Source organism: Lagenorhynchus albirostris, chromosome 14 (genome assembly GCF_949774975.1).
Source record: "Lagenorhynchus albirostris chromosome 14, mLagAlb1.1, whole genome shotgun sequence".
Taxonomy (NCBI): Eukaryota; Metazoa; Chordata; class Mammalia; order Artiodactyla; family Delphinidae; genus Lagenorhynchus; species Lagenorhynchus albirostris.
Window position 1 is genome coordinate 56792847 of NC_083108.1, and position 13740 is coordinate 56806586.

The 13740-nt window shown below is 37.9% G+C and overlaps 1 protein-coding gene across 2 annotated transcripts in view; it reads left to right on the forward strand.

Annotated features, from left to right (window-relative positions):
- ARHGAP28 (Rho GTPase activating protein 28) overlaps positions 1–13740 on the forward strand; it is a 148622-nt gene that overhangs the window by 73453 nt on the left and 61429 nt on the right. For both annotated transcript variants that reach the window (XM_060120913.1, XM_060120914.1), the window contains exons 2-3: positions 6921–7123; positions 12652–12869. In XM_060120913.1, the coding sequence (XP_059976896.1) occupies positions 6921–7123; positions 12652–12869 (421 nt within the window). The remainder of the gene's footprint in view (positions 1–6920; positions 7124–12651; positions 12870–13740) is intronic.

The following is a 13740-nucleotide window of genomic DNA, read 5'->3' on the forward strand; positions in this document are numbered from 1 at the left end:
AAAGAATTGAAAACGTGTGAATTCATATCCTGGCTTCACTGTCCCTAGTCATTCTTTCAGCAAATATTTCTGAGTTCCTGCTATTGGCCAGATACTGTGTAAATAAGACAGACACGGTTCCTCTATATTCTAGTGGGGAAAATAGTTCCCCAAAATGAAGTAGGTGAATAGATAAAGTTATGTTGTTGATGAGTGAGAAGAAGGAAATGCAGAAAGCTGAGATGGTGGGTAATTGGAGGAATGCTATGTTAGGGTGGCAGGGAAAAGATCCCCTGAGGAGGCGACATTTACATTAGGAGCTGAATGATGAGAAGCATCTTGCCATGGAAATAGACAGAATGTTCCAGGCAGAAAAAAACGGTAAGAGAAAGGGAAGGAAGAGCTTGACTTTTTAGATAAACTGAGAAAAGATTAGCAGGCCTGGTGCTAGTGTTAGGGGAGAGTGATATAAGGTGAGACTGGATAAGACGTTTGAGGACAGAACATGCTGGGCTATGAGGTCATAGAAAAGAATATGCATTTTATTGTAATTGTGGTGGGAAGTTAATGTGTCTTCACTTTACTCTCTGTAACTGTTTCCCTTACTGTATACTGAGATGTATAATACTTGCTTTGACTACTTCAGGAGGTTAAGGTAAGAATCAAATGATGGAATGTGTATGATAGTAAACTGTTTCATGTGAAATTCTTTATAAAATAAGAAATAATAAAGGCCACAGAATATTTCATAGCAAGAAGTATGTTTTTTTGAAATATTCTGTGGAATATACTCAGAACAATTGAACTTGTGGTTAGACAGAGCAAGCAGTTCATTAGTAGATGCAGCATTTTAAAAATATCTGATGTGTATACAGTGTTCTGTGGGAGTTCCATTTCCAGTTAGAACACAGACTAGGTTGCAGCCGATTATCTTTCTCACTGTTGCAACTAGAGAAGAGACGATGCATGTAAAATCATATGTTTTAAAGCTGTTTATAATGGAGAGCTGTGGACACAAAGAAGTCTAAAGGAACTCAGTTCCAGGGAGGGAAGAGCTCTTTCTAGGTGGCCAGAGCCCAGCAGTCACTTCAGTGTGTGTCTCTCCCTGAGTCTGTGTACTGCTGGGCAGAAGATCACACCTCCCTTGGCAGAAGGACTGTATGGGGAGAGGAGACACCCATGGGGCTGCCTGCACTGGCACAAAAGGTTGGAATCTGTCGAAGCCCCAAATGCAGAGCTAGTTCTCCAAGTCTGACAACTCTACCCCTTGGGATTTTGCTGAGAGCCCAACAACACAGGAGGCTCGCGGCTAGGCTCTAAAGTAGAGAGCAATTTCTGTAGTCCTGTGGTGTTTATCCGAAAGCCCTGTTGAGGGAGGGACCTATAATACACACAGGACAGATCAACCCCCTCAAAACATTTGGAATCAGAGGTAACCTAAAACTGATCAAAGTTGCAACTCAGCCCAGACCCACCTCAGCTCCTTAAATGGGTTGAAGTGATCTGTACCTCATTTCAACTACCAGACAGAAAGCTTACCCTTCTTGGGGAAATTACTATTTACTCCAGTTTTCTAGAGTTCTTTTAAAAACAAAGTCAACAAAAAATTGTGAGATTTGTAAAAGAAAAGGCAAATATGATCCATAGACAATTGGCTGTTTTTTTTAATCAATATTAGCAGATGCACTGACAGCACAGATGTTGGCACTGAGACAAGAACTTTTAAATAACAATAATAAGTATGTTAAAAAGACAGAGAAAAGGGATAAAAGATGAGTAATGTCAACAGAGAGATAGAATCTTTAGAAAGAACTAATAGGACATTCTTGATTTGAAAAAACATGGTATCAGAATTGAAGCATTCATTGGATGGTCTTAACTAGCACTGGGCACATAGAAGAAAAGAAAAGTGAACCTGAAGACAGGGTAGTAGAAATTCCCTAAACTGAAGTACAAGGGGTGAGGGTTGGAGGGGAAACAAAAATATCGTGAAGGACATTTGGGACAATATTGGTTGTGTTATTGGAGTTCCAGAAGAAGAGGAGAGAGAGAGTTGGACAGAAGAAATACTTGAAGAGAAAATGGATGACTACCCTAAAGGTGATGAAATACATCTACCTACAGATTCAAGAAGCTCAGTAAACCTTAAGTAGAATAAATACAAATAAAACAATCTAGGCATTTTATAATTAAGCTTCTAAAATCAAAAGATAAGGGGAAAAAATCTATTAAAAGCAGTTAGAGAGGAAGAACATTATATTTAGAAGCATGTCAGTAAGAGTTATAATTGAGTTTTCATCAGAATCAAGAATACAAAAGACAATGGAATGCTGTCTTTAAAAGGATTATAAAAACAACAATAAATCTGCCAGCCTAGAGTCCTATGCCCAGGAAATATATTCATCAAAGATGAAGGTGAATTAAAGACATATTCAGAAAGAAATATGAGGGGATTTGTTGCCAGCACATCCATAGTACAAGAAATGCTAAAGAAAAAGAGAGGAAATACCAAAGGAGGTTCTCAAAACCGATTAGAATGATCTGTTATGGATACATGGACATGCAGGAAGGATGAAGAGCACCAGAAAGGATAAACATAAAAGACTACTTATTTAATTTTTAAAAAGATTATTGACTTTTTAAAAGAAACAAAAATAATAACCATTGTGGGGTGTAAACATGTGAAGAAGCAACATGTATGACAATAGTAATATAATAAGGGGTGGAGGGAGCATTAAACTCTTATACGTTATTTGCATTGTTCTGAAGTTGTAGCATCTCCAGTAATCATTAAAATATAAGGTATTTCTAAAAACATTATGGAGGGGAAAATGGAATAGTAAAATCTTTTAAAAAATTTTTTTTATTAATGCCACTTTGAATTTATGGTAATTATCATCCACTTAAATCTAATTTTAAACCTAATGGTGTTTTGGAACTTCCCTGGAGGTCCAGTGGTTAAGACTCCGTGCCTCCACTGCAGGGGACCCGGGTTCAATCCCTGGTCTCGGGAACTAAGATCCTGCATGCCGCATGGCGTGGCTAAAAAAACCCCACAAACCTAATGGTGTTTTCCCAACAAAAGTTGCTATATAATGCTGTGTAACAGTTGCATTCTGTTTTTCATGTAGTGTTTTCCTGGTATTGTTTTGGAATAAAAAATAACAAACAGCTGATGAAGCTGAAGCTCTGTTTATCCTAATATGGTGAGGTTTGAAGCTGTGAGGCTCATCAAAGTGCTGGATGAGCCCAAGCATCACAATTATGTAATACTTTAAGACTGGAAGGTCACGGTCCCTACTCTACCCTGGGGTGAAGGGGGAAATATTTGGATCCCTAACTAAAGAAGTGAGAACTCTTCCAAATGCGCTTATCCCAAAAATGCTGTTTGACTTACTTGCCAAAAAAAATAGTTGACCATTGCAATTAAAGGATTCTTTGGGTGGATTGTCTCAGATGAAACCAGTGTGTTACGCAGATGTTCATGACCTGTATTTCACCTCCAATCCTCCCGTTCCCAGCAGAAGTTTATGAAGATCTCTTCTCTGAGATTCTACCAGTATTCCCTTTGCATGAGTAAGAAACCGTGCTGTAACTAAAAGGATCATTATTAGCCCTAAATATATATGCCCCTCATCTTCTAAGATTCACTTAATATTTCCCAGATTTCTCACTTTTTCAAACATTTTCAGTGCTTAGGTATATCTGCATGTTTTCTTAATTTCTAAGAGAAATGGTGCTTTTCCATGCAGCCATTGAGGTGTTATCTCTGTATTGGCATGGAAGAGATACCTATGACATGTTTTTGTTTTTGTTTTTGTTTTTTGCGGTATGCGGGCCTCTCACTGTTGTGGCCTCTCCCGTTGCAGAGCAGAGCACAGGCTCCGGACGCACAAGCTCAGCGGCCATGGCTCACGGGCCCAGCCGCTCCGCGGCATGTGGGATCTTCCCGGACTGGGGCACGAACCCGTGTCCCCTGCATCGTTAGGCGGACTCTCAACCAGTGTGCTACCAGGGAAGCCCTATGACATGTTTTTGAGTGGGGAAAGCAAAGCAGCTTATCGAACAATATGATATGATACAGATAGGAAGAAACCTTCAGCTTCTGCTTTATAAATCGTGTATTACTTAAACTTTTATGCTTATAATATACCGCCTTATAATTTTTAAAAACTTAGTCCATGTCTTCTGTTAAGACTGTTAATTTTTTATAAGTTACATTCATTTTCAAAGAATAAACCTAAAAAAAAAACCCCAAACTGGAACTAGAGAAAGTTTTGGGCATCTATATACTTTTTCCTGAATATGGTACACGGAGGGCAGTAGGCTGTGTGAGCAGTGGTAATTGATTACAGTTTCACAGAAGTAGATGTTTATATACTATAATTCTATGAATTCATTAGTGGTTTTCAAAAGAGAAAAGGCTGAAGAGCCTAAAAATAGTAAAGGGAGCAGTAACTGCCTTCATGACCTGTGTTGATTTCCTATGTATTTCAACCACTAGAATGTGTCTGTCTTATCAAACTGTAAAGAATTCAGTGAAGAACTCTCATCACCCAATTATCAAAGCGTCATAAAATTATTTTTATCAGCAAAGAATAAAAAAAATAAAAGTGGATATCTAATATTTTCCTGAAATGCTCTGAGTTTTAAAAATAAGTTGGCTAACTCACTGCAAAACTAGAACTACTTACAGTCTGGTACAGTCTCAGGATCAGTGATCAAATTCTAGAAATTTATACTAAAGGTGATTGAGAAATCTAGGATTCCTAGAGGTATAGACCATATGAGCACATGGAACTTTTTTCTTATTCCCCTTTCTTTTTGTACTGTTATACATATCAGTGTGCTTTACATATGCTCTAGGACACGGCTAAGTTTGGTAGTAATCCACTGCTGCTCTGAATGTCAAAATTGAATTGTCCTAAGCGAGTCAGAATGCCACGGTTGGACATTACTATGTCCTTGCTCTTTCTATCTGGGTTTCTTGTTTTGGATAAAACAGCTCTGACCACACATTGGTTAAGTAGTCTCAACTTTTTGGTTCAATTCCACCTGGACCCAAGGAGAAGAAAGCAAGTGTGGAGGAGTTCTTTGACAGGAGTTGCATATACACTCCAACTGGAAAATTAAAAAGAAAAAAAATCATGTAAGAATAAGAACAGAAGATCATACTGCATAGACTAATTCAGTCATTCTTCCTGGTTGAGGACTGAAGTGTTATATGTAATCAAACATTCTGTTCCTAAGAAGTGTAATATTTGTCAATCATATATCATAGAGTCAAACATTTAAAAACTTTTCCAGCTTTATTGAGATAGAATTGACATATAACATGGGGTAAATTTCAGGAGTACGACCTGAATATTTGATATATGTATATATTGCTAAATGATTACCACAATAAGGTTAGTTAATGCATCCACCACCTCACATAAAATATTTTATTTTTATGTAAATCTCCAAACAATCTCAGAATTCCAGCATTTTGGCATCTGTCTCCCCTACTGTGTCTCTTGTTTTTTAGACTAACATCTGTTGGATGTTTTATGTCCTAAATGCTTTACGTGTGCTAACTCACTTAGTCCTCGCAGCAATCCCACGAGGAAAGCACCCCATGGAGCTGCTCTGTGCCTTGTTCAGCCGTTGTCTGCTAGGCTAGCAGTGGTCCTGCTGGGTGGCGATACCTGGAGCTTCGCTGCCCCCCTAAGCATTTGGGCCTTTCCCTTGGTGGTGATCTGGTTCTCCCTGAACTGAGTCAGTGCCCCACTTCCCCATCCTAATACAGAGTTTTTCCATTTAATGTCATGGATTATTTCCTCTCATTAGCTCATTTTCTCAACAGCCAACTTTTAAAAAATGTATCTTTAAATTTAAAAATATTTGTTTTTAAATTCTGGTGCAATGTGCGACATAAAATTGACCATATTAACCCCTTTAAGCCTACAGCTCAGTGGCATGAAGCACATTCACACTGTTGTGCAACCGACTCCACCTTCCAGCTCCAGAACTCGTTCATCTTGTAAAACTGAAACTCTCTACCTGTTAAACAATAACTTGCCATGCCTCCTTCCCCGCAGACCCTTACAACCACCATTCTACTTTCTGTCTCTAGGCGTTTGACTCCTTTAGGTCCCTCACATAAGTGGAATCATACAGCATTTGTTTTTCTGTGACTGGCTTATTTCACTTAGCCTGATGTCCTCAAGGCTCATCCATGTTGTAGCATGTGTCAGAATTTCCTTTCTTTTTAAGGCTCAATAATATTTCGTTGTATGAATAGACCACATTTTGCTTATCCATTGGTCTGTCAGTGGATGTTTAAGTTGCTTCTGCCTTGTGGCTATCGTGAATCACTGTTATGAACATGGATGTACATGTACCTCTTCAAGACTCTGCTTTCAGTTCTTTTGTATGTAGAGTCAGTGGAATTGCTGGATATCACAGTAGTTCTGTTAGAGTTTTTGAGGGATTGCCATGCTGTTTTCCACAGAGGCTGTACCATTTTACATTTCCACCAACAATGAACAAGGGTTCCAGTTTCTCTGCATCCTCGCCAATGCTTATTTTGTTTGCTTAATAGTACCCACCCCACTGGATGTGAGCAGCCAGCTTTTTTCACTCTTCTCTGACATCACCTTAGATACTTTACAGGGGCTAACTTTTACTATATATGTTTTGACTAACATGAACAGCTTCCCACTTTATGAGTGTGTGAAAGGTATAAAAAGTATTTTTGTGGTAATTTCCGCATGGCCACAAAGTCATTATGAATTATAGAGAATGAAAAGGACAGGGCCACCGCAGACTGGAGGTTATTCCCTCAAACCCCTCTCTTTCACACTAACTCCATCTCTCCATTGATATCACACCTAAATTTAATTTTGTGATTTGTAACATGAGACACTGATTTTCGTTAACAGATACTATTCTTTTCTCAGAAAATCCATTTCTCGCTGCCGAAGAATTAGCAGGATGCTCTCCAATGAATCCTTACAATCCCCGGCATTCAGCCGCTCCAACTCTCAAGCCTCCATAGACAGCGCCTCCATGGAGGATTTCTGGCGGGAAATAGAAAGTATCAAAGAGAACAGCCTGGGAGTTCAGGAAGAGCAGACGCCAGCTGAGGCCAAGCCCCTGGATGGTGAGGTGCTAGATTGGTCTTCCCCTGTGCTGTCTTTCTTTGTATGCTCTCTTATTCTGTTGGCAGGTAGAAATCATTCCACTAGTAGTTTAACAAGTGAACCAGTAGAATTTGGCAGATCAGCTGCCTGCTCCCACCAATTTATATCTGCTGGTCTGGCTCAGGGTGGCTTCTGTGTAAGGTGACATGACCTGAAGGAGGGCTGTCAACACAATGCAAATTGATCCTTTACGTATCACCACTTAGGGATGCTGTACCCGTCTGTTGACTTGATTCATAATCATCTAGCAGATTGAGTATTCTCATTTTGATGGCTTTTATATTTGTATACTTGACCATTAATTACCAAAAGAGAGAGACAGACAGAAAAAAAATTTACCAACATAACTCTGGATTAAAAATATTTAGCTATGAAGCATGTACTAGCATTAATGTATTTAGAGAACGGATAATCTAGTACTTCACCAAATAAGAGCCGTGTCAGATATGTCAATTATACTAGTTTCCAGTGAAATTAGACAAGAAGGTTGAGGACCCAAAACGTATAATTGTCCGTAATTGTCAAAAAGTACAAAATTACTCACCTGAGATTAAAAGCATAGGTTATCTTCTCCAGGTACTACCTATGGACAAGTAAATGCATAAGAAAGACTGAAGGTAGTTTAGCAAGTATCTAAGAATGTTTTCATTAGCCAGTGATTAACCTCAAGACAACTATCAAGATAAACTGAAACTTTAAAAAACTTTTTTTTCTTTATTCCCTTTCTACAAGCCTATCCTTCTTAGATCTGAAAAACAATAGTTCAGATGTACCACAATTAGTATATTTTCACTTAGCATTAGAAATAAAAAGTCCCACCACAGATTTAATGAAAATCCATTCAAGGGAACTGTCCTCCATCAGAGAAGGATATTTTTATTCCTTTTCCTTACATACTTACATTTTGCCTTTTCAGATCCAGAAAGACACATAAAGGAAAATACCTCTTATTCTCCACTTCTTTTTCCTTACTAGCTAGCTAGCTATCTATATTAAAAATCATAAGTTCGTACTGATAACCTCCAATTCCAATCCAACACCACAAAGTTTGTTGTCTTCCATTTTTCTGTATTTATAACCCCCTTCTCCAATAATGACAAACCTGTTCCTCAATGTACTTTTTCATTTGCTCAAGCCTAGAGTATACAGAAAACATTCTCAGGCGTGCTAACATAAACTTCTACAAAAAGCATACCTACTAACTGGAGTTCAAAATTTATTTGACTGATATTATTTTCCTTGAAGCATATGCCTAGATCTTAAGTGTGCAATTCAGTGACGTTTGACAAATACTAACCCTGTAACCTCACACAAATCGACATAACATTTCAGTCAACTCAGAATTTCCTCATGGTTTTTCCCAATCTCATCATCCCCGTGACTTGCTGTCCCTAGCCAGAGACAACCAAGGTTCTGATGTTTTTGCAGCATATAGTTTTGGGTTTGGCTTCTTTCACTGAACATAATATTTTTGAGATTCATTTGGTGTATTACTATTTCATTGCTTTTTATTATGGGATAGTTTGTATTAGTTTCCTAGCGGTGCTGTAACAAAGTACCACAGAACTAGGTGGCTTAAAACAACAGAAATCTGTTCTCTTGTGGTTCTGGAGACTAGAAGTCCAAAATCAAGGGGTCAGCAGGGCCCTCCTCTCTCTGAAGATGGTAGGGAAGAATCTGTTCCATGTCTTTCTCTTAGCTTCTGGTGTTGCCAGCAATCCTAGCTGTTCCTTGGCTTGTAGACAACACTTGCCATTCTCTACCTCTGTAGTCACGTAGCCTACTCCCTGTGTTGTTGTCTGTGTCTCACCTCCTCTTCTTTTTTTTTTTTTTTTTTTTAATTTTTTTTAATTTTGATGTGGACCATTTTTAAAGTCTTTATTGAATTTTTTTTTTTTTATCTTTTAAGTATGGCTAAAGAAATTTTTTTTTAACATCTTTATTGGAGTATAATTGCTTTACAATGGTATGTTAGCTTCAGCTTCACAACAAAATGAATCAGTTATATACATACATATATTCCCATATCTCTTCCCGCTTGCGTCTCCCTCCCTCCCACCCTCCCTATCCCACCCCTCCAGGCGGTCACAAAGCACTGAGCTGATCTCCCTGTGCTATGCGGCTGCTTCCCACTAGCTATTTACCTTACGTTTGGTAGTGTATATATGTCCATGCCTCTTTATCGCTTTGTCACCGTTTACCCTTCCCCCTCCCCATAACCTCAAGTCCATTCTCTAGTAAGTCTGTGTCTTTATTCCTGTTTCACCCCTAGGTTTTTCATGACATTTTTTTTCTTAAATTCCATATATATGTGTTAGCATACGGTATTTGTCTCTCTCTTTCTGACTTACTTCACTCTGTATGACAGACTCTAGGTCTATCCACCTCATTACAAATAGCTCAATTTCGTCTCTTTTTATGGCTGAGTAATATTCCATTGTATATATGTGCCACATCTTCTTTATCCATTCATCCGATGATGGACACTTAGGTTGTTTCCATCTCCGGGCTATTGTAAATAGAGCTGCAATGAACATTTTGGTACATGACTCTTTTTGAATTATGGTTTTCTCAGGGTATATGCCCAGTAGTGGGATTGCTGGGTCATATGGTAGTTCTATTTGTAGCTTTTTAAGGAACCTCCATACTGTTCTCCACAGTGGCTGTATCAATTTACATTCCCACCAACAGTGTAAGAGGGTTCCCTTTTCTCCACACCCTCTCCAGCATTTATTGTTTCTAGATTTTTTGATGATGGCCATTCTGACTGGTGTGAGATGATATCTCATTGTAGTTTTGATTTGCATTTCTCTCATGATTAGTGATGTTGAGCATTCTTTCATGTGTTTGTTGGCACTCTGTATATCTTCTTTGGAGAAATGTCTATTTAGGTCTTCTGCCCATTTTTGGATTGGGTTGTTTGTTTTTTTGTTATTAAGCTGCATGAGCTGCTTATAAATTTTGGAGATCAATCCTTTGTCAGTTGCTTCATTTGCAAATATTTTCTCCCATTCTGAGGGTTGTCTTTTGGTCTTCTTTATGGTTTCCTTCGCTGTGCAAAAGCTTTTAAGTTTCATTAGGTCCCATTTGTTTACTCTTGTTTTTATTTCCATTTCTCTAGGAGTCACCTCCTCTTCTTATAAGGACACTAGCTATATCGGATCAAGGGCCCTCTCTACTCCAGTATGACCTCACCTCAACTTAAATCCTAATTATACCTGCCAAGGCCCTGTTTCCAAATAAGGTTACATTCACCTGTATTGGTGGTTAGAACTTCAGTGTATCTTTTTGGGGACCCAATTCAACCCATGACAGCAGTATTCTGTTGTATGAATATGCCATAATTTGTCTATACATTTAACTGTTAATGGTTGTTTGCAGTTTTGGCCATTATGAATAAGGCTGCTGTGAACAATCTTGTAGAAGTCTTTCGGTGGAGATATATTTTTATTTCTCTTGGATATATGTATTTTTCATAGAATATGTGTAATTACATAAGAAACTGCCAGCATTTTTCCAAAGTAGTTGTACCACTTCACACTCCTCCCAGCGGTATCTGACAGACAAGTCTAGCTGCTTCACATCCTTGCAACATTTGATGTTTTAAGACTTATTAACATGAATGATTCTAGGGATGTGTGGAGGTATCTCATTGTGGTTGTAATTATACTTCACTGATGACTAATGATGTCAAACGCTTTTTCCTGTGCTTATTGTTCATTCATATATCTTGCTTTGTGAAATCTTTTGACTATTTCTTTTAATTGGGTGTCTCTCTCTTGTTCTCTCACCTCTCTCATTTTTTAATTATTTGCAACTGGTGTGCAGTACAATTGATTTTTGTACTTGACCTTATATTTCATTACCTTTCTAAACTGACTTACCAGGAGTTGCCTACTACTAGATTTCTTAGAATTTTCTACATAAACAAAGAGATCATTTGTGAATAGAGACAGTTTTACTTTTTCCTTTGTGACTTCACTCCGTCCCACAAATTTTGATATTTCATATTTTCATTATTATTCAGTTTAAAAAGTTTTCTCATTTTCTTGTAAAGCGTGTGGGAAGGCTTTTGTTCATGTACCAGTGATAGAATAACATAAGCAGAGTCCAACGCCTCTGGACTGATGATTTGATAGTGTACTTGCAAACCAGTCAATTCTGCTCTTTAAAAGAAACCTTATTCAGGTAATGCCTGTTTAGCATAGTTCCCAGAATGTTATAGTGTGTACAGTGGATTTTCTGTTACATGATGTTGTTATTCTGAATTCTTTAGTATTTCTGCACATCTAATTTATAATAGCGATTGATCTTCATCATGATGAATTTTAAGTTTTTTAGCTGCCTTCTGAGAAAAGGAAAGATTACCTAATGTTCAAAATAAGGAGAAAAGTAAGAGAACGAATATCTATTGAACACATACTCTGTTCTAGATTTTTTCCATCTGTCACAAATTCATTGATAAAATAATCCTCATAGCCACCTAATACTTTGGTGATTATTACCTCCGTTTTGCCAAGAGGACACGAGATCTAGAGATACTTAAAACTCTCCAAAGTCATTCAGTTAGTAAATGGTGGTTGGGATTTGAACCTGAATTTGTGTGATTAAAAAATTCTTTTGTGTGCCATTAAACCACATTTTTTCTGTCATGGTTTTAGTTTAGATATTAATATTTTATCATTTTTTGAAATTGGCTGTTCAGATATGGCTTATATTTAACTCTCTGGTAAGGAAAATTACCTTCCCAAATCTGCCAAATAACCTTACTCTACTAGAAGATACTTTAAAAATTTGACTTACTTAAAAAAATACAATACAGACTTTTTATTCATTCCTATAGGCCGTTCCCACAATTACTATGGGAAAAAGAATGGTCTTTTAAAGTTTTTTGAGGTTTAATTTACATACAATATTATATTAGTTTCAGGTATAAACATAATGATTAGATATTTGAATACATTGTGAAACAGTCACCAAAATAAGTGTAGTTAATGCCCATCGTCACACATAGTTACAAATGTTTTTTCTTGTGGTAAGAACTTTGAAGATCCTACTCTCTTAACAATTTTCAAATATGCAATAGAGCATTATCAACTATAGTTACGATGCTGTACATGACATCCCCATGACTTATTTATTTTATTTTATAACTGGAAGTTTGTACCTTTTGACCACCTTTACCCATTTCGCGCACCCTCCACCCCTGGCCTCTGGTAAGCACCAATCCGTTCTCTATATTTATGAGCTTGGACATTTTGCTTTGTTTTGTTTTTAAACTCCACATATAATGAGATTATATGGTGTTTGGTGTTTTTCTTTCTCTGTCTGACTTATTTCATTTGGCATAATGTCCTCAACGTCCAGGATGGTCTTAATATATTGTCTAGTGATTATTTCTTACTTGCTGATGTGTACAGACTTACAGATATGCATGGCTTCCAATCTCAGAGTATTCTAACCTTCTCTTGGTAACTTCATCTTACAGAAGGAGAACTTGAAGCAGAGTGGTTGCAAGATGTAGGTTTATCAACCCTGATCTCGGGTAATGAAGAGGAGGGTGGCAAAGCCTTGCTCTCGACTTTGACTCGAACCCAAGCAGCTGCAGTGAAGAAGAGATATAATACTTACACTCAAACCATGAGAAAAAAGAACAAGCAATCCATCAGGGATGTCAGAGACATCTTTGGAGTCAGCGAATCTCCTGTAAGTAGTGAACAGGGCTCAAAAGGTTTGGTTTGCTTGAGGGGAGGGAAGGGGAATGTGGAAAAATTATCAGAAAAGGTCAATCATCTTCTAGCTTTAAGAGAAAAGTAAAGCAGACAGCAAACTGCAAAATTTTGCAAATTTGAAACTTAAGTGATTATTTCTTATTCCCCATACAGCAGTCTCCCCGCACACAAAATTTATTCCCTTCTTTTGAAGTTGATCACTTCTTTGGTAATGGAGCAAGTCTTTGTGGATGAGATACACGGAGCCTTTACTTAAACCTCAGCACTGAATGGAAACTCTGTGGACAGGCAAAGGAGTCCCAGAGAAGTGGGCCCAAGTATTATGTGCAAGTCTGTGTAATTTGTTTTAATTGGGGGTGGGGATGGGAGAGTGGTTAGGGTACCCTTTATGTTCAAAGAAATTAAAATGATGAAAAGTGAAAGATGCAGCATTAATCAAATGGGCCAGAGAATGATTCAAAAAACCATGAGGGAAGCATCACATGTTTTCTGAGAAATGGCTGGTTGAAATGCCAGCGTACCCTTGGCTATTCCACGGCCACAGTTTTACTTCTGAGGCTGAGTCACGTCCTCCTATTTCTGTGGTTGTTTTAATGGTAGCTCTGCTTTACAGTTCACTCATTCATCCATTTATTGCATCATTGCAGTGTTGCATTGAAATAATTGCGTCATTGATGCAACAGATAATTACTGGATACATTCTCTGTGCAATTCTTATATCAGGTTCTATGCGGATAGGATTCTTGGAACTTTGGGGTAATTCATATATAGGAAAAGGGGAACTTGATATTCTGCTGCAGTCACAGGTAAAGTTGCCTGGGGCAAGTTGGTTAATCACTTTGATT